This window comes from Miniopterus schreibersii (assembly GCF_964146895.1).
Source record: "Miniopterus schreibersii genome assembly, chromosome: 5".
Classification (NCBI taxonomy): Eukaryota; Metazoa; Chordata; class Mammalia; order Chiroptera; family Miniopteridae; genus Miniopterus; species Miniopterus schreibersii.
In genome coordinates this window covers 32,523,721-32,545,302 of record NC_138106.1, presented here as the reverse complement: position 1 = coordinate 32,545,302, position 21,582 = coordinate 32,523,721, and the positions used below count along the sequence as shown (strand labels likewise).

At 40.4% G+C, this 21,582-nt stretch overlaps 1 protein-coding gene across 2 annotated transcripts in view; it reads right to left on the bottom strand.

Moving 5' to 3' along the window:
• Positions 1-1,079: 1,079 nt before the first annotated feature.
• KCNMB2 (potassium calcium-activated channel subfamily M regulatory beta subunit 2) overlaps positions 1,080-21,582 on the bottom strand; it is a 206,090-nt gene continuing 185,587 nt past the window's right edge. For both annotated transcript variants that reach the window (XM_081138655.1, XM_081138654.1), the window contains exons 3-5: positions 15,839-16,009; positions 13,296-13,491; positions 1,080-2,381 (exon numbers count right to left, since the gene is read on the bottom strand). In XM_081138655.1, the coding sequence (XP_080994781.1) occupies positions 2,097-2,381; positions 13,296-13,491; positions 15,839-16,009 (652 nt within the window). In that variant the 3' untranslated portion in view covers positions 1,080-2,096. The remainder of the gene's footprint in view (positions 2,382-13,295; positions 13,492-15,838; positions 16,010-21,582) is intronic.

Here is a 21,582-nt window from a genome sequence, read left to right as displayed (position 1 = left end):
ATTCTCATGTGTGGGATGGGATAATAGTGCCCCTCCAATAAGGTTGTTATGAAGATTAAATTAGTTAACACTTGCAAAGCATTTAAGACATTATTAGTCCCAGTGCTTCCTCCTTTAATAATGAGCACTTAATTGTGTGCACATTTAAACTCCTTGAAGGGGAGGTTGCTTTATTGGAATTTCAGAAGGCACTAGTTAACTTCTTTTTGGTGTCCTTATTTTGAGATGTCTACATTCTTATCACATTTGGGAATTTTTAATTTAAAATACAGAGGAAAATGAAAAGAACTCAACTAAAAATTCACTTGCATATTTTCCACACTTTGGTCACTTGAGGGGAGGCCCAAGGAACATTTAAGATTACAAATTTTGGCTCCATAGTTACAAAGATTTCTCTTTTGTCTTCAGAATTATGTTTTTAGGGTGAAGTAGGATTTGAGTTTTCCATCATATTTTCCAAATATTCGTAACATTGGGTGTCACAAAAGGAACTTTTTTTATAATCTCTTTAAATATCTTTGAACAGAGTGAATCATAGGTTTTTAGACTTCCATGTCTTGTCAGCTTAGAATGCAAGAGGTATTCAAATCTTGCTGATGCCATGGTTTTTTTCCCCTCTAAATTTTAATTACACATTTGAAGTCCTGATTATACCTTAGGGATTTATTTGCTTATGAAAAGTCAAACTATGAATTACAATATTGCAGAATACTTTCACTTCATCAGATTAGTTTCACCATTCATTTCACAGATACGATTTGTAAAATTTTGCAATACCTAGAAAACTACATTACAAAAAGGTATTTAAATATAGATGAGAAAGATAGATGTTTGTTTTCTCCTTTTGATATTGATGTTAAATAAAAGATGGAATGTTTTTGTTTAAAACCAATCCCTCCCCCCCTCCCCCCCCCAACCACAATAAGTGAATGGCAATGTGAACAAAGGCTTTCTTCAGTTCAACAAAGGTTATTCAGTTCAAGTGTGTGTTAGGAAAAAAGGTCTATTCTGTGTATAAAATCTAGCAACAAAAAAGGCAATTGTAAATAGAAAAATAAAACATGTAGAGGAGACAAATATTCTGTGCACACAGCTTTAAAATCCCAATAGGGAACACATGTTAGAAAGAGAGAGACTACACACTCATTAATTAAACATAAATTCCCAAAGAGCAATATTCCAGCATGTTCATTTGCCACAATAGATCTACCCATTGAAATAAGTCCACTAGTCTTGACCAGCAAGTAGGATCTTAATTTTACCATCTAACAGTTCAGTTGAAATTGAATAAAGATTTTCACACAAATATCTTAGTAACAGACTTTCCTGGATTGCAGTAGAGCATCTACTCCACAGTCGGTTCCCAGGTGATGAAACTCCTTGTAAGCGTCATCCCCTCACACAGTAGCAGGGTCTTACATGGAAAAGGACTCTGTTCATTTTTTTATTTAAATCCCAGGAAAAGATTATAGAATTGGTTAATGAAAACAGCTTTCTTTTTGTTGTTTTGGAAATCAGTTAAAAAATCTAAAGTTATGAATAGAAAGTAATAAAAGGAAAATTGCTGGCTGGGTTTCCCCCCTTCTTTACAGTGATATGGTAGAAACACAAGACAAATGAATTAACAACTTTCAGTTAGGAAATCTGGTCCCTTCACTTGCTATGGGGTTCACTTTAGAGTAAGAAAAGAAAAACAAATTTTTGGCTGCAGCTTTAGTAAACAATGAATGATGAAAAATATTGCAGAAATGTGTTCAACACAGACCTTATCACATTGATATTGTCTACATTCCTCCACAAACCCTGGCAAATGAATAACTGAGCCCTATTTTGGCGGAATGAGAAAAGGAAGCACTAGTTCCAGCATTGAAAGAAGATTATGAAAACAACCAACCAACACAAGACAGTATTTCTTCTCCTGAATAATAAAGACATCATGTTTGCATATAGAACAGCTTTTGCATTATTGCTCTATGTATAAGAATATATTAAGGAACTCATAATAGACTGCACATTACAAACTTAAGGTTCTTTGGTGAGGAATGAAAGAAAACAGTATTTGAGCTTTAAAGAAAATGATCTCATCCACTTTGCTTTTATCTATTGATCCGTTGGATCCTGTCACAGAGCAGGGAGAGGTACTGTGTGAGCTTCACCATGGCGACGATCACCACGCCCCCAGCCATCATACACGTGGGCCAGAAGAGTGAATGGAACAGCACGTTGGAACTGTAGAGTTTGGTTAGGATGACGCTCTTCTGGTTTCCTTCTGGGTCAGAATAGCAGGAAAAGTGTTGGTACTTCCTGAAGTTTTCCATGACGACATTCACCAGGGACATGGATTCTTCAAAATTTTTTCCACACTTAGGTATATAGGAGCACTGTGGAAAATGAGAAACATTGTCACCAGAAGATACTGTGTGCATGTCTGATGGTGGTGGTGGTGGTGGGGGGATGGGGTATTGAGGTCAACTTCATGATCTGTGAAATAACCATGATGGCTATTCTTTTCATGTTCCAACTAGTGCCTCCAGAAACCCTAAGAACTCACACATTGATTAAAACAATGTTTTCACTATCCATCTGACCAAGATGCACTTTGATAGCTCACCCATATAAGCCTAAATATTGATTAAAATTGGATGACATCAGTGGATTCTTTTTGCCATAGCTTGGCATAGTGGGTTTTAGTTATTCCCTATTGAACACACTTTCCCATGGAATCAGAATGTCAGCCTTTCTGCCTTGTGTCTGTCCACAGCTGTCCATGCAACATCAAAGGCTACCAGTTCTCTCAGGAAGAGTAGTTTCTCCTATCTTTTTGGCTTGGCTTAATTTACTCAGCCAGGTCACCTTGGTCACCTGGCTACTGTAGTGAAGGGAACAGTTATACTCCTGGTGAGTTGCTGACAAAGAATATTAGAAAGTGTAGGAATATTGAATAAAGAGCTAAGATGAATGTTTCATGCCCAGTTAGCATAAGAAAATAAATTTTCTGTAAAACTAGAAAAAATTAAAAAGGTTCCAAATCAGTTTACTCTTCAACCAGCACCCACCTGAGAACTTACAGTATGTTTCCTTTGATCTTCCACTTCTCTTTTTCTTACTATATTTCTTGTAGTATGTCTCCTTTCTTCCTTTCTGTATACTTACATCCTTTGATTTCTTTCATTGTATCTCTTTTCCTTCCCTGCCCTCTTTATATTTTCCCCTCTCTTCCCTCTTCCTGTCCTTTTTCCTCCTCGCTCTCTTTCTCTGAATACAGATAGAATTAATAAACTTTGTAGTTTAAAAAAATTATTATATATTGGATATATTTTGAACATCTCTGAGGAGATGAAATCTCTGTAACCCTCTTTCCTTGGTCAGTAAATGGGCGGTGGCAAAATTCATAAAAGTGAATGTAACTTATTAAAAAGTTAGGGAAAAGGTGATTTAACTCACTCTTCTGGGAGATGTATGGATTCTTGGTTAACTCCTTCCCCTCTCATGGTAAACTGAGGTGTATCTCAATAGGAAAAAAAAAATCCCTGTCTCTTGTTATATATATTATCAAATAATTAATTTAACTGGTGTATCTGAATTAAATTGGTTTGTGAGACAATCACTGCTAATCTATAGTGTTTACTGTGATTTAGAAAACTATGCCCTCTCTTCCAAACTGTTATTTTTCTATTGAAAAACGGTCATGATACTGATTTTATGAAAAAACAACAAACAACCTCACACATTTTACTGCTATTACCAATTATTAGTTGTTATTATAAATAATCACATCTATGACTTTTGCAATGTGGCTGACACTCCTAGTGTTGTGCAGTGCACAATTCACATGACTACGCAGACACACAGATGAGGTGGGTGCTGGAGAGCATTAAAGTACACTGGTAGGAGCTTGGGGATAGGATCCTGGGACTGTATATCAATTTAGACTTGTGTATTTCACAGGAAGAACCCATAAAATAAATGGGGTGAGTTCTGCTGATGAAGTATGTTTGGCTCACTCTTTCCCCTGACTTTATTAGTGGCTACAATGGCACCTTGCTTTGTTTGCTGTGCTGTAATCATTGGATTATTCGACCAAACACAGCAGGAAAATTCTTCGATTAGTTAAGAATGGAGGGTAAGCTTTCTGGCTTTGATCATAAACCACGCTTAAAGTAGTGTTTTCATAACAAGAGCTGGTTGACACCTTCAAATCTAACCAGCTAAGAATGAATGTGAGTACTGCAGAGAGCTGGCACTAGCACGACATTAAAGACCTGAAAGTATCTCCAAGGAAGCAGTTTCCCAGTGAGTTATAACTTAGTACGAACATTTGCCTATGACTGCCAAGAAGCAAATTTCCTATCTGGTTGGATGCGCACTGGATCAGGGGGATTTAAGGCAGTAAGCGGATACATCTTTTCCCCCCTTCTTCAATGCTACCCAGATCATGCCTTTAAAAATTTTAAAAATATGTTTGGAAGCAAAGTATTAAAAAGAAAAACCAAGCGATTTGTGGCTGAATTCAAACAGAGCTGATTTAGATTATGAATGCATTGGGCTTCTGTATATTTTTGTGCCAAGACAGTTCATATTAGTAGATTTGGTGGCTAAGAGTAATAAACTATTGAAATCATCTCAATAAAAATGGCACTGGGAAGTTTTTCTTTTTTTATGCTATTGTGAATTGATGTGGCTTTTAAGTAGTTTTCAAGAAACGTTTGTCAGCCAATGACAATAACTCCGACACTAGGTAGAATTCTTCCAAATAGAATGAGATATAAATTACTTTTGAGATCATCTCGCAAGGTCATAATACAGAAGCTGCTTATTCTAGTTTCAAACCATCAGGGTCTCAAATGTGCACATTTGGACTGGCCAGATGAGGCATATTCCATACATGACTGGACTTGGGTCCTGAGGGCTAGTGGCACATACAAGTGCAACCCCACATTGCTGGTGGAGACCCCTTTGCCTGTGGGTTTTTAGCTTTTTCTAACCTTGCCTCCTGTTACCTTTTCACACACAGAAACCGGCTCCCACTAAGTTTGTTATTGATCCTTGAAAACTCTACCCTGTGTTAATCAGCCCTTTACTTTTCTTACTGACGGGCTCTCTGTTGTGATGATGAACATACGATGTAGTCTAATGAACCCCTCCCTGACTTGCGTTCTGGAGATCTGGGTACTGCGTTTTTACCAGTAAGTTACTTGGCTCCTTAGAATCAACTTCTTTGTATACAGGGCTTAATAGAGCCTTCCTGGCAAGGTTTGTGTGAAGGTTAAAATGATGACTATTAAAAGCGTCAATAAATTTTCCTTAATGCATTTTCTTGTTGGAATATCACAGCTGTCCGCATGATCTCCTCAAGTCTTTAACCAAGTGCACATATTAAACTATGAACACTCTAAGGAGGGCAAAACTCCTAGTTACATGGTTTTTACAGAAACAGTCCTGTTGGGTGGCTCTGGTCTCATATTCTTTGCTTTTGTGTCTGAGGAGTTTGACATTATGCTGAATCATATATTTGAATTCTAGGTTTCTGTTTCTGTGGCTCAAACTAGAGCCATGTGTATGTTTCTGAGGCTGGTATGAATTTGTGGTGAAGACTTAGTGACCTTATGATTTCATCATATGTTTGAAGGACAATTTGATGTAATTGGTTTAGACTTCATAGAATGCATTTAAACAAATGGAAACTTTACAAAGTGATCTACACTTGGCTGGAAAAATGTAGACAGAAAAAAAAATCTTGGCATTTTTAGATCATTTTAGATTTTTAGTAGGAGGTATGGGATAGGAAAGATTTAACTTTTAGACTCTGCATGATATATAACACTAAGCAACATGTGAATAATAATTTTATATACACAAGACACGTAAATACAAATGAAAATATGTTCATACTTTTCCCCTGGCTATAGGGCATTTTTTCTGGCCTTCACATGTGAATATGTGAAGCTAGCAAATCTCTGGGGCAGCCGTTCGGCAGAAGATTTAGACCACATTTCTCTTCTTCATCCTGAATTTTGTTAATAAACATTTCTGCTTTCTCAAATCCCTTAAATGCTCTTTAGTATTGAAAACCAGAGCTGGCCCCAGGACACGACCTTTCCTCTCCCAGCTGAGGCCACCTGGCTCCTGTCGCCTTCTCCTGACATGGCAACAAAGGTCCAGCAATTACATCTTCTCCCAGTTCTTTGGAAAGTCAATGAATATTTTTTTTTCCCTGGCTCACTTCTAGAATCTTTTATACCAGTAGTTATTTTTATTCTCATGATAGAAGTTTTGAGCAACTACCTCTCGGGCTTTGCTTACACATGCTTTTTGGGCCTGTGTGAAGCCTAAAGTGACAGGCCTTCACCTGAAAAGAAAAGATGTGGGGAGGCATGGGGCAGGGCAGAGGGGTGTTTGGCTGAATGACCTCACTGGTCAGCTTCCTTTTTCTAATGACCGTAGGAAGGAGCTATCAATTCTCAGGCTCACCTGAGGGGAAGGGCTTGTTCTTTCATAAAAGGGGAGTGTCTTATTTTAGAGAGGGGTTAGACGTTTAATAAAATCCAATCACTACTGTCCCCAATGTGCTAGGTGTAGGCATCGAAAACAAACATGCCCTGGCCCGTGGCTCCGGTGGTTGGAGTGTCATCCTCCATACCGAAAAGGTTGCGGGTTCGATTCACAGTCAGGGCAAATACCTAGGTTGTGGGCTGGATCCTTGGTCGGGGCGTGTACAGGGGGCAACTGCTCTCTCACGTCATGTTTCTCTCTCTCTGTCTCTTCCTCTCTCTCTAAATCAATAAAAACATATCCTCAGGGGAGGATTAAAAAACCCCATCAACAATATAAGATAGATCATTTAGAGAGAAACAGGAACGGGATATAAAACAAAGGGGGGGGGGGGTGATGAAATGGCACCAGGGATGAAGCTAAAAAGGCTTCCAGTAAAGACTATTCCCATTCCCAAAGGGGGGCCACAAATTCGCTCTCAGAACTCTATAGTAGTCAGGACATTCTAGTCCACAATGTCTAGGCGATAAAAACAAAAAAAACACCACTGCTAATGTGAAATATAAATATTCTTGGTTCCTGCCCTGGCGGGGGTGGCTCAGTTGGTTGGAACATTGTCTGGTGCACCAGAAGGTCATGGGTTCAATTCCCAGTCAGGGCACTTACCCAGGTTGTGGGTTTGATCCCTGGTCAGGGTGTGTACAGGAGGCAACCGATCGATGGAGCCCTCTCACATCAATGTTTCTCTCTCTCTCTCTCTCCTTCCCTCTCTAAAATCAATTAAAAAATATATATATTTTTGGTTCCAAAGTCAGATGGAACTTTTTCTAGTGTCTTCAAACAATGAATATTGTGCACGTTTATTAAATGTGTACAATGTGTCAGGCTTTGTGTTCTGTGCCAGAGAAGGAAACATTATCCGTGTATTCAAAGAACGTGGAGGTCACCAGCTGGCAGCCTTGGTTTACTCTGGCCTCCAAGTATATTTTGTTCTTTTGAGTTCTTTGAATATTAATGACGGACAGAGGAGCTGAGAGGGTAAATTGAGAATCTATGTTTTCCCTTTGAGACTTCCTGCTCTGTAAGGAAGAGAATCCCACAAAATTTAGTTTACACTTGTTTAGTTTGCACTTCTAGTGTCTGCTTGATTTTGGCAAGTGGGACTGTGTGAAATGTTTGGTAGATGAAAGGAAAATAGTATTCACATTCTGCTATGTACTACAGTTTCTTTCAGTATCGAGGCAAGTTCCTCCTGAGAGAGGTTTTTCTTTTTTGTGTTTTCCAGAGCTTTCACATTCATTATGGCATTTCTGCTTCATTTGAAGTAGAGAAGACACTTAAAAGACCTAGGAAATCTGCTAATGAAATAGAAGCTGTCTGGAGCCTTGGGATTAGTCAATACCCAGAGTATTAACCCACAGAGCCCCAGGCCCATGATGCCTCCAGTTACGCCCAGAGCAAGTCCTCTTCCTTGGAATGGGGAAGGAGTAGGTTCTTTCTCCATGCTTCTCTTCTTGAGGCTCAGTACAAGCTTCTTTCAGACACATTCCTCCTTTCATTTATGCATAACGGTGCCCTTAGCTGTCCCAGAATCCAGTTTTGGTGAGCAGTGACTAAACTTCAATAACCAAAGCATTTCTGAATCTTTGGCCCTTTGCAGTTTCAGCAAATGTCTAATAAATATCGCTCAAATTAAGGTGCTAATTATGAGGATGTCATATGTCAGATTTCCAGGCAAGTTTTTCTTCCCCCTTTTCAGGTTGTAGTTATATTTGTTTAATATCCACCCTACGTAAACTACATGTATATGTATATGGTACATATACACCCCGACCTTCCCTATGGATCACAAATAATTCTATTCTTTGCTTGTGGCCTTTTACTTGATCCTAAGTACCTCTTGAAATATGCTGGAATGGCCTGGATTCTCAGCTGTTCACTAAAATAAACCATCAGAAAGATAAATATTTCTTGGAATTTAGATTTTTCAGAGCTCTTATCTTTCCTCCCTTAAGAGAATGCTCTAATGTTTTCTCTTTAAGAAATAGTATGATGAGGAAAAGAGACTTAGATTTTAAATTCAGTTAGTGAATGTGTGACTTTGGGGAAATTATTTTATTTTATGAGCTCAGCTTCATTATTGTGAAGTGGAGATAATAGTGGTACCTAATACTTGAGATTTCTGCTGTAATTAAATAAGTGAGTTTCATGTAAAATATTTAGTACTATACTGTGCCTGGCACATTTTAAGCTCTTGATGAAATCTAGCTGTTATTACTTTAGAAGTAGGGATTTAGTTAAGATTAAATGAGATAATTTTTATAAAGTTCTTAGCATAGTGCTGGGCATATAGTTCATAGTAGACACTTAATAAATGTTGGGTCCCTGTTATTTCCCATTTAGATTCTCAACTCCACTTAATTTTCTTCCCTTCTCCCCTCACCCTATCAATGCCGTGCAGAGGAACTCGATGAGTGTAAGCTTTGCTTAGGGTTCTGGGATCTCACAGCACCCAAGCTCAAAGCTAAGTAAATTCTAGAGCAGTGTTTGCAACTGTCTAGAGACATTTTTCGTTGGAGGGAGGGGGATCTTAGCAATCTAATGGATAGAGGCGGGGGTGCTGCTAAACATCCTACAGCATGCAGGACAGGTCCCCACCCACCATCACGGGAAACAAAGGTTTACTCCACCTCGAATGTTAATAGAGTAGAAATGGAGAAACCCTGTTCTAGATATGCGTATTCTGAGCATCGAACTCAGAAGGCTTCAGATTGGGTGACAAAGTGAGGGGTGATACTGAGTTTGGAGTTGTAAATAACTGGCTGACTTATAGAACTTATTCCACCAAAAACAGCTATCTTCTCCATGGCAGTTATATATAAAACACTATATATATATGGTATTATACCACATACCAAAAAATGGTTATATTTTCTTGTTTTGCACCAAAATTCATTTTAAATTTACTCTCAAACCAGATGAGTATGTTTTAAGAATCCCTGGTGGGCAGAGAGGTTTTCAACGCCCAAAGCATTGAGGAATTCAATAACCATAGTGAACTAATACTTAGCCACTGTTTGTGATTCCGGTGGCACCTTGTGACCAGGGGAGCAGGGGCCCTTGAGCCCACTTGCAGCTCCCAGAGACCGTTAGGCGGCAATTGCTCCGCAAGAAGAGCCAGCTTATCAGCTTAAGCAGCTTTAGCTGCGGCGTTGACAAGAGGCTGGGCACTGCGTGTACAGGCTAAAGAAAGGGGTATGTGGAGAGTGTAGAAATTAAAAAAGAAATCCTTTTGGACATTTTCTACAAAGATACAGACAGTTTGCTTGACTGATATCCTTTGCCTCCTGTTGTCTCAAATCAAACATTGCCAGTTGTGCCTTATGTATCTGAATAAAAATACAGTTTTTTAGTAACTATGGGGAAGGTTACTATTTTTGATGAGCTTGGGGGAGGGTAACAGGAAGGAGAGATCCACATACAGAATATTCTAATGCCCCTGTCAGGAGTCTCTTGAATATTTCTCATGTTGGATTAAGATCATGGTCTAATGGTCTTCTGACATGGGGATAACTATATTTTCAGTGCATATACTTTTCATTAAGGGCAGAGAACAGCTCTCCAGAGAGTGAGGAACTACCAGGCTGGGAAGGCCAGCCAGTATTTGGTGCCACCTTTCACCCCCGGGGAGCATCTGCTGACTCCAGAAAGAGGCTGAGAGCCTAGAAAGCTGAATGGTATTTTTGACAGCCTTGCAGAGCTAAGGCCTATCAAGTGGGGCCCCTGATGACTCCCCACCCGCCTTCACTTTGTGTTGGGACTCCGAAGGGCTGCATCACAGGAGTGATGGTAAACCTGAAGTAAACAGGTCCTCACAGGGACATCAGCTCAGACTCAAATGTCTCAGTATATGAAGTCAGAATGAGGTGACCATGAATGGCTAATATACCCAGGGGCCTGGCAGAAGCAAATGGAAGTATTAGAAAACATGACATCATCCTAGGCTTAAAATTATTTTTATAATTAATTTCGCAAATATGATATCTGAAACCTCATAAAAATTAACGAGACATTACTCAACACGAAAAAAACAACAACAACCAAACAAGAGAAAAAACAGAATAGGCACATAGGGGCTTCAGATATTGAAGTCATCAAAATAAACTTTAAAATAAGTACAATTTTACTTTTATGTTGAAGGACTTAAAAGACAAGAATTAGGCAATGCACAAAAGAGGATATCCAAATGGCCAATGAGTAAGTGAAAAGGCTCTTGACAACATTAGTCATGAGAACCAAAGGAAATATTACCATATCAGCCAAAATTAAAATTGCAGATGATACCGAGTGTTGGTGAGGATTTGGAACAATGGAAACTCTCATGCTCACAGGGTTGGTGAGAGTGCATCCTGGTGAAGGCACTTGGGAAACCTATTTGGCATTATCTCCTAAACTAAGATAAGTATACTCTATGTTCTAGATATTCCATTCCCAAGTTTACACCTGACAGAAATGTGTGTATTTGTGAACCAAGAAACATATATGAGAATATTCATGGCAGAATTGTTGGCAATGGCCCCAAACTGTAGAAAACTCAAAATGTCCAAATAAATTGGCATGTTGATACCATAGGGATATAATACCTTCGTAAAAATGAATGAATTACTATCAAATGGAATGACTCTAATAAACATAGTGTTGTGTGAAGGAAGCCAGACACAAAGGGAAATATTCTGTATGATTCCACTTATATAATGTTTAAAAACCAGGCAAGGCTAAAATACAGTGTTTAGGGATATAAGCTTAGGTGATAAAACTACACACAAAAAAAGAAAGTAACTGTCATAATATCAGGACAGTTGTTATCTTTGGCAGGGGGCAGAGCCTATAGTTATTGGGAGGAGGCATGAAGGGCGTTTTTGTGGTGCAAGAAATGTTTTATTTCTTTATTCTATGGTAGTTACATGGGAGATCTCTGTAACAAATGCTTGAGCTGTATGCTTTCATTTCTTATAAGTTTCTGCATGTGCGTTATAATTCAGAGTTAAACACAAGATAATGGGGCAAAAACAAACAAAAAATGACCTACTACCATGCTGACAGCAGACAAGGTACTAGTCCTAAATTTTTAACTGAGACTTTACTTTCTATGGTAGGTCCAGTCCCTGTTTATAGCTGTGTTTATGCATTCACAGGGCTGTAGTGATAAAATACCAAAACGAGAAAATGGAAATGTCCCACTTTTTTATGCTTATTCGACTTCGGCCAATTTCCAGTTCCATGAAGATTTGAGAGTTTTATAGGCATTTGTTGTTACAGGTCAGCTTTGATTTAAAATATCTGACTTGAGGGAAGATCTTGAAAAACACACTTTGTGGGAGAACTGAGTTTTATAGATTTGCAGAACACAGTGAGGACTGGGATTGTTTGTGGCTACCACAAACAAAGGAAATCAGAGCAGACATTTTCAAAAGACATCCTCTGAAATATTCATTACGGTAAGTCCTCAGAGATGTTTGCAAGAATTCTTTTAAGTCGTTGCAATGAAAACGAAAGGTGGGCTTCCTTGCTTTGTGTTAATATATCACAAACTAAGCCTATGTTATAGTATCAAACCAAAGCAACTGCATTTCTTCAATACATACAATCTATGTCACTTAAGTGCTAATAATTGTAATGAAACATTTTTACCAGAAAGGCTAGAGTTCATAAGGGCCACTTATCCTACTGGAGTGGCTCAGGTTGTTTGAGTGTATGAGAGTACTCTGGCCACCTGAATTCCTACTGTAAATCCAAAACTAATATATTTAACTTAAAACTGATAATGGCAGGTTGGTTCTGCTGACACTTTACTGGTCATCCCAGACCTTATATAACTGCAAATTTTATGTGCAGCTTTTTTTTTCTCCAATATGTCTTTATTGATTTCAGAGAGAGGAAAGGAGAGAGAGAGAGATAGGAACATCAATAATAAGAAAGTCATTGATCGGCTGCCTCCTGCATGTCCCGGCTGGGGATCAAGCCCGCAACCCGGGCATGTGCCCTGACTGGGAATCGAACCCGGATCGCCTGGATCCTAGGTCGATGCTCAACCGCTGAGCCACACCGGCGGGGCTTATGTGCAGCTTTAACACAATATTCATGTTTTGAGCACCCACCGTGTGAATTTGAGTATATCAGTGCTGGAAAATTCAGCCTCTGTGGACATAATATTTATGGAGAAAGACACACAGGTACACACACTGTGGCCATGGATTGAAGGCCTCCCCTGTGGCAGGCGCCATGCTCTGCTCAGCCCTTACATTCTCTGTTCTAATCCTCACAGTGACCTTGAAAGATGGCCATTATTTTTACCTTTTCAGAGAAAAGGAAGTCGAGGCTCAGAGAAGTTAAGGTACATCCCCAAGACTAAAGAACTAAGTGACAATGACCATGGAAAAATGAAATGCAGCTTTACCCCATGGCTCTTAGGTATATGCAATATCTGTTCTTTTGGTTGGTACAACTCTGACTAAGCTATACTTTACTTTGAAAGACTCAGTCCACTTGTGTATAAATAAGGACATAGGTTTACTCTTCTCAATGGAAGTAAAGGGTAAATCTGCCCAACCACAAAGTGGGTGAGGGATCTGTCCACAACTTGCACAGAAAATAAATGTTTCCCAGGCCAGAGTCAAATAGTGAGCTCTGTTTATAGACGAGGCAGGGTCTGCTCCCTGGTGGCGTTTTCCTTTGAAATGCTGGCACAGGGGAACTTCAGGGAGAGATGAGCTGGGCGTGGGAGCTCTGCGGGGGTGACCTACCTTCTGATTGATTTTCATCGTCTCTTCAGTGTGGTAGAGAAGGAGCTTTTCACCCGAAGAAGTCAGGTTAACGTACACCTGGAGGCAGGGGTACTGAGAGAGCTTCCAGCAGTCCGGGCCACAGCTGAAGGAGCAGTTAAATGTTTCCGTAATGGACACATTCAGCAAGGTGCATTGAGACTCTTCGGTCCACACACTACAGAGAGATGGGGAGAGTAAACACAGGTCCAAAGAGCTAACAGCAAGGAAGGCATAATTAGAGGGGATCACTTGCCCTTAGCCTGATAATCTTTTCCAAATCTATAATACAACCTAGTTGTTCAAGTTTATACCTTTGAATAGAACAGCTTCAGGCAAACTGTAATACAAACATAGATAAATTTACCTGGCACCCGAGAACTCTTTCAATGACTACCATTGGTTATAATATAATATTTTCCAATGCTTGATTTGTTATTTTTTTCCTATCTCAAATACACTGCTAAGCAAAAAACATCTTACTACATCACAACCTGCACTCACCTGCATGTCTGCCTTGTAAGCGGCTTCCTGCCACACCCCCGTCCTCCCCTCTGCAATGCCTGCCACGTTTGTAGCAGAAAAGGTACAAGGGACAGGAGGAGGGGAGATGGCAAAGCGGTGGAGGGGCTTGAGGTCCAACTTGACAGATGGAGGGAGAGGGATATATTTCTTTAAGATCGTTCTGATAAGGGAGAAAAGATAGCTCCGCCCTCTGATTATACCAAGAGCAATCACTTGGGTATCACTCTTTACCCTAATTGCTGCTTTATATCCATTATTCTCTCTTGTCCTCCCACCAACCCTGTAAGTTGGGTATTAATTCCCTTTAAAGGTGAGTAAATGGAGGGTTGGGGAAATCAAGTAACCTGCAAGGACACAGATAGTAAGTGATGGAAATTGTGATGCCACCCAATCCTGATTTCCCCAAGGCCCAGGCTGGTTCCATGGCGCTGGCTGGAAAAGAGGACCTTTGATGCTGGCTGCCGGGTTCATATCCATGCCCTGGGGCCTCCCAGTTAGAGAGGTTAAAGAAAGAAAAAGCTTCCAGCTGCTCATTGGACAGCTTTTCATTCTAAAATATTTATAATTCTCTGATCGAGGGTAACATTTGTGACTAGGAAGAAACACGCCAACAATCAAGAGTTTGCTTCTGGGGGTAAACCGAGACCACAGGGAACAGAAGACAGCGTGTTTGCTTTGCAGGTTTAGTGCCCCTTCCTTTTGCTGGACATGCCTTGGCAGGGCCCCCTTTTCATGTCCAGTTTCACGCCAGAGGCAGCAGAGCAGCCCTGACCCCCTCTGGTGCGGCAAATCATATTTTCCCAGATCGTGGGTGGTCAGAGTTTGCTTATCCTGGGAGGAAAAAGTCTTAGATGGTTCTAAGCAGATGTGAGGATCTGAAAGTGGCTTTGGAATGTGAACCCCCGGGGCCTCAGGCATCAGCACTTTCATTGAGAAGGAGACAGCTGGAGGCATCTGAGAAACAGAGCAGAGCAGCCGCAAATGGGAAAGATGATGCCTTAATTTCAGCAAATTACTGTATTTCAGCTAGAGTCTGCTTCTAAGTGAAGGTATTAATTTAGGTGGAGAAGTGAATGCCACAAAATGATTTGATTCTTTTTTTGATTGAAACCTCAGTTTTTCATTTGAAAGACTCATCTCTTTAAGCTGAACCACGGTGAGACTTTCCCTATTAGAGCGATGCTGGGCTCTCTTGTACTCAAAGTGCCCAATTTACAGGCAGAGTTAGCTAGAGATGCTGTAGCTTGCTCGGGGGGAATACACGTGAAATCTCAGTATTTAATTGCCTCCCTCTCTATTCAGTAAACCATGGGCAAATAGTAAAATGAAAAGGGTTCAAAATCTGTAATTTTTTTTCAGCTTGGTGCACACAGTGTTTCTCAGCCTCGGCAGCATATTAGAATCACCTGGGGAAATTTAAAAGCTGCTGATGGCTGGTTCCCACTCCAGACCAATTAAATCTGACCTCTGGAATGATGATGGGGAATGAGCACCAGTATTTAAAAAAGCTTCTCAGGAATTTAAATGTGCCATTGAGAACCACTGATGTGTGGGGTGGTGGAGGAGTGAGGTGGGGTGGAAAAGGAATGAAGGTGGAGAATGAACAGAGGTGTGAAGACGCAAGAACGAGGTCCCTGGAATTAGTGGGATGTGGGTTTGAATCTTGGCTCTGCCACATGCTAGAGCTGTGTGACGCTGGGCAAATTATTTCTATCTTGAGTCCCAGTTTTGCCATTTTTATAATGAGTATATTCATACTTACCTTGTAAGATAATTATGAGAATTAAACAAGTAATGTATGGAAAGTTCCTGGCACACAGTAGGCAGTTTTTTCAGAGAGCTATTTTATCATTTTATTAGACATTATTGAAAAATATTATGTGCCAGGCACTGCTCAAAGTTCTTATTAGGAAAGGAGGGGAGGAAGAGGGCCTGAGGGGATGGCCTATGGGGAGGAGAGAGGAGACAAAGACAAGTGCCCAACCCGCCGGTGGTGTTACCTCTGCATGTATGAGCGCAGGAGTGTGATTCCCAGCAGAAAGTACATCATGATGGAGCACACCATCATGGCCAGGCCCAGCAGGATGGCCCGGTCCTCTCCTGCTTTCAGCGCTGTGACCGTTTTCCTTTTGTCCAAGAGGTCGTGGTCCCTGATTTTTTGGTAAATATTTCTGAGGTTGAAAATAGTAGAGTCTTATATGAGAATCACAGTTAATCAGCACACCCCCAGAGAGTGAGTAAGTCACTGCCCAAGCCTTCCTCTGGCAGAGAGGCCAAGAGGAGCCCCCTCCAAACCTGCCTGAGTGCAATTAGATCCCAGCATGTGCCCATTGCCTCCCAACACACACCCCCCCCCAACCCTGAGCAGAATCAAGTAGCCCAAACGCTCCTCCTCTCTTTTCTCATGGCATAACTGTATTATTTGACCATTTTCTGATAAAATATAGGCAGTGTGATAAAAAAAATTAATCTCAGGGGCATAGTCAAAACAACAATAACAATTATCCGAAGTGTTTTTAAGATATAAATCATTATAACTTATTAGAGGAATTCTTTCTTAAAAAATAAAAAGTTCTCCTTCTTTACTTGGGGCCCATGTGTACCTGCAAATACTTTTCCCTTTCCTGTAAATCTGAAGAAAGAAAACAATCCTCTCAACTCTTAACATAATGCTTTAGGTTTGTTCCTTTTGCCATTTAACCCCCAGCTGATCATCACTGATCTTTTTGTACTCTCTGAACATAATGGAACATTAATTCAAATAAATGGCAACATACAATGGGAATCTGGCAACTTAACACCTTGTTTCCCCTCAGTAGTAATAGACAGAACTTATTTTGGTTAACATTTTCCTCAAGCTTAGGGTGGCTTAGGGCTCTATTGGCTTAAGACTTATAAGCAATGTTGAGATGTGAGGTGGTGACTCAGCCTTCTTTTCTTTTATGTGTAAACACTTGAGTGAGTTTAGAAAAATGTTAGTCAAATCAAGGCAAGACTAGAACTTTGGATAGTTATTATTATTATTTTTTTTTCATTTATTTCACAGCAGCAACATTGGGTATAAAAGAACATGAGACTGGAGTCAAATGATCTCCTGAGTTAAAAACTTGATTTCTTTGTTTACTAGCTGTGTGATCAATGACAAGTTCCTCAGTCTTCCTGATTCCCAGGTTCCTGCAAAGTGGAAATGATGTTTCCAGTGCATTGTGTTGGTTAAATGAGATGCATATGGAAATTATCCAGGAGAAAGACTGACATGCATTATTGAATAAATGTTCCCATTGAAAAGTGGGGTGAGAGCTTTGGCTCCATGACATGAGCCTCAGAACTTCCTAAAATTACTGTTTTCCAAAGAATTTTTAAAGGACAGAATGGCAAAAAATTAAGTAATGTAAGAAGCTCATGAATAGGGACTGGACTTGAAATAAGATCTGGAGGAAAAGGCAGAAAAGAAATAAGAAATTGCTGGGAGTGCTGGGGGCTTGGAGAGCTATGTGGGGAGGATGGGAAGGAAGGCAGTGCTCAGGGATATCAGCAGGCAGGCGGCCAAGGGGCGGATGGGGTCTCGTTTCATTTCTATTTTGAGAGGAAAGCTCTGGACTGAAGGGATGTGGGAGTTGGGGAGCTGCTGGTCTTTAGGGCCTGGGAAGAGAGAGAAAGACAAACAGAAGGCTGAAAATGGAGAAGAAACTCTTATGTCATTATTTTTAGCTTCAGGCAATAAAACAATATACACAAGAATAACTTCAGATTTTCCTTTAACATTTATTTTATTTTTAATTTTTTAAATTTTATTTTTGTTCAAAATATTACAGATGTCCGTTTTTCTCCCCAATGACCCATTCCTCCCAGTTCCTTTAACATTTTTATCACTAGTCACTCCTGTTGCTTAAAAAACCAGAGTAGAGTTCAGTATGGAACTTGGCAGGGGAGGGAAGAGATGTCTGGTATTTGTGCAATTGTGCGAGTAGTCATTTAACTCTGCGCTCCAGGATGGCCTTACTGGTGTCTGTGGCAGGCATCTGTTCCGGTTGGCTGGTACGTTTTGGGCTGGTTGTTAAATATTTTGATTCCCGATAGAGGTATGAGAGTGGGTATATACTTAATATGTTTCCAAAAGGTTTTAGGGTATACTATTCATTAACCTGGTTGTTAGATGTAAAACGAACCAATTAGCTTACTATTACTGTTATTATTTTAAAGTTCTCTTCATGAGGTGGTTTATACAAATCTTACTCTTTCTTGGAAGGATGGGCCCATCGTGGGAGGAGAGTCATAGCAAGGCCTTTGTTTCTCATCTTTTCTTGGCTGTGTCCTTTCTGGGCCCCTTCCGCCCTCACTCTGGCCGCTCATTATCCTCATGGCAGAAGCACTGAGAGCCCCCCACTCATTATTCTCAGGTTCCCAAGCCCACTGCCCCCAGACTAGCTGGCCACCTCCCATCCTCTAAGATTCCCCATTGTTTTTGGAGATTTTCTTTGGAAAATGTAGGGTTTATATCAAAGCTCTTTAAACTTGACCCTTTATGAAGTGGAATGAAAAAAAGAAAAAAACCCAGAAAATCGGTGCCCCTTAGCAGCTAAAGCTCTTGAGCAGGCAGACTTCTGAAACGAGAAGAGACAGGCTGAATCTGACTTCCAAGACCTGCTGTAAAATAGTAATCTGATGTTACTTTGCTATTACTGTTTATCAAAATGTACTTAATTCTGACTGCTGCCATTGAGATCTGCATTTTCCGCAGATGGAAGCCAGCAAGGAGGGAGCGATAGTCTCACAGTTCCAGTGTCAGGCTGTCAGACAGCATCACTTACGTCAGTCTACACCCATAAAAAAGATGAAGTGTAATCAGTCAGGAATGTCACCAGAACAAGAGCATATAAAAATGATTCAAGTGGGTAATTTACAAATCACAAATTGAAAATGGCTAACAAATGTTCTTCATATGCTCTGGAACGTGAAGCGAAGCAGGAAAATGATTGGTTTCCACACAGGCCAAACACATCTGGGAAATTAGAATATTACTCAGCAAAACAAAAGTGGGTGAGTGGGGTAAAATTCATCAAATTCATCAATAAGTTATTACTGAATTGATGAATAAGTCAGGAATTGAATGAATGATTCGGGAAAACAGAGAGTTCAGTTTAAATCCACAAGTTTATCTTGAGTGCTGGTAACCTCTAGTTACTGGGGATAGGGCCCCTAACCAATAGGAAGACAGACATGAAAAAAATTAACACAGGGTAGTCAATTCAGGGATGGAGCTATTCACAGAGTGAGTACAGAAGAGGAGTCATTTCCCCAGCCCGAGGGAGCAGGACAGACACAAGTATTGAGGTTATGGAAGCTTCCTGAAGGAGTAAGGCTTTAATCGAATCTTCAAAGTGGAATCAGAGTTAACCAAATGAGACAGGGAGTCGAGAGTATTTTTAGACAGAAGGAATCGCATGAACAAAGGGATGAGGGTTTGCAGCTGCATGGTGACTGTCGGAAACTACGAGCATTTTCGTATTACTCGGATGAGTATGGGACGGGGAATGGGGCAGATGAGCTTGGAAAGGTAGTCATGAAGAGTTTTGTAAGTCATTCTAAGGAGCCTGGCCTTTAGCTTTGCAGTTAATGGGAAGCTGTCGGAGGGTGACATGATCAGAATTTAGTTTCAGAATGATCACTCTGGCTGCAATGTGGAGATTAGATTAGAAATGGAACAAGACTTAAATCAGAAAGAAGAACTAGGAGATTGTTCCTGTTGTGTTGGCAAAGGATCATGAGGACTGGATATAGGATCAAGGTTGGACAGGTGGAGAGGAAAGGATGTGTGGAGAAAGATCTAGGAAATAAAACATCAGCATCTGATGATGTATAGAACATAGGGGATGGTAAGGAAGTAAGAAAAAATGATGTAGTTTAGATTTATGCCCAAATGCTTGGCTTGGGTGACAGGGAAATGGTAGAGAGTGTTATGGCAGGAACCTTATTTCCCTACTCATCAGGAGTCCCAAGAGAGGACTTTTACCCTGGTAAGAAGGGGAAGGTCGACTGTACATTTACAGGTTCTTTCTCCCACAAACACAGTGTCCTGAGCTCAGGCAGAGAGGAATGACTTATCTGATTCGTGAGATGGGCCAGAGTCTGACAGGGGCCAGGTCTATCTTTTGGGTGAGTTTGAAGGTCACACTGCTCACAAGTAGCAGACTTTTTTTTTCATCCTTTGGACTTGTCTTTGTTCAGGCCTGGTATGCTCTGGCCTTCCTGTCTCCAGGTAGTAAGTTCCAGCTGGGGAAGTGAGTGTCCACAGCCTAAGACTAGTGGATTAGTGAGGTGGCCCCTCCCATCCCAAGTCGTCTTTAATGCTAGGGAGAAGGAGTATAATGGTATATTCTGGGCCTCAGGCCTAAACATCATCCTTCACACTAGGAAGCCTTGTACTTTGGGAGTTACTGTGCCACTATTAACAGAGCTGATATTTTATTTTCCTTTGGCTTTTTGTATCTAGTCTCTGTGAATATACTTAAAAGAGGGTTTGGGAGCCAGGCTGGGCATGGCTCAGAGGCTGAGTGTTGACCTAGGATCCAGGAGATCACGGTTTGATTCCTGGTCAGGGCACATGCCCGGGTTGTGGGCTCGATCCCCAGTAGGGGGTGTGCGGGAGGCGGCCGACCAATGACTCTCTCATCATTGATGTTTCCATCTCTCTCTCTCCCTCTCCCTTCTTCTCTTTGAAATCAATAAAGATATATATATAAATAAAAGAGGGTTTGGGAGAAATAAGGGAATGAAGGCCAGCCTAGTTCACTAAGGTTGAGATCTCAGGAGGAAGAATGAGTCTGGGGCATGACTACAAGTTCAGTTTCGAACAGGGGATGTCCAACAGTAGGTATAAAGCAGGAAATCGGATTTATAAGTATGAAGCAGATCGAGCCTTGGCATGTGCTGACAAAGCAGTATGTTTAAGCTCTGATGGGGCAGTCTTGGCTTCATGGTTCCTGGTGAACCATGAATCAGTATGGTGGATACAAATCAGCATTTACACATGTTGACAATATATAGGGAACATTTTGCCAAATCCTTTTCTACATATACAGGGAACATTTTGCCAAATCCTTTTGGAGCATATAAATTATTGGTAAGTCTACAAGGCAAATCCAAGTATAACAAAATATTTTGCATAAAAAATATTTTTAATTGTCCAATAAAGCTTCATTTATACCCCAAGCAGTAGTCAACACAATACAATTTTATTTCAAGTTCCATATTTGGATAGTTTCTTAAACTTTGATATTAGGTTTATAGTTCATACGTAAAATATTTATGAAGCTGTATATATACAAACATGGATATAAAGAGTAAAATGTGCAAAAAAGATTTTTCTCCTTGGCCTTCACCCACTTAAATTAAGATTCCCTTGGATTTAGTCTGCAGGAGAAAAGTATTCAGGTAAATGCAGGGTAAAGGTCATTTATTAATTCATTTGTCAATGTTTTTTAAAGTCTTCATAACACATTGTGCTAAGTTCTGGGGGTACAAAGTGAGTAAGACATGCCCTGAGGGAGTTGGGTGAGATACCAATAGTTATGCGCATTGCAATGAGACTGATTAGAGAGGAGCAAGAGGGAAGCAGGTCAATATGCTGGGGGCGGATCTGCAAGGGATCAGTTACTGAACGGCTAATGCACCAAGATGAACAGAGTCACAAATTTGTTGAAGGATCACTTTGCTAAATGAATGATCAGCCCACTTTATCACA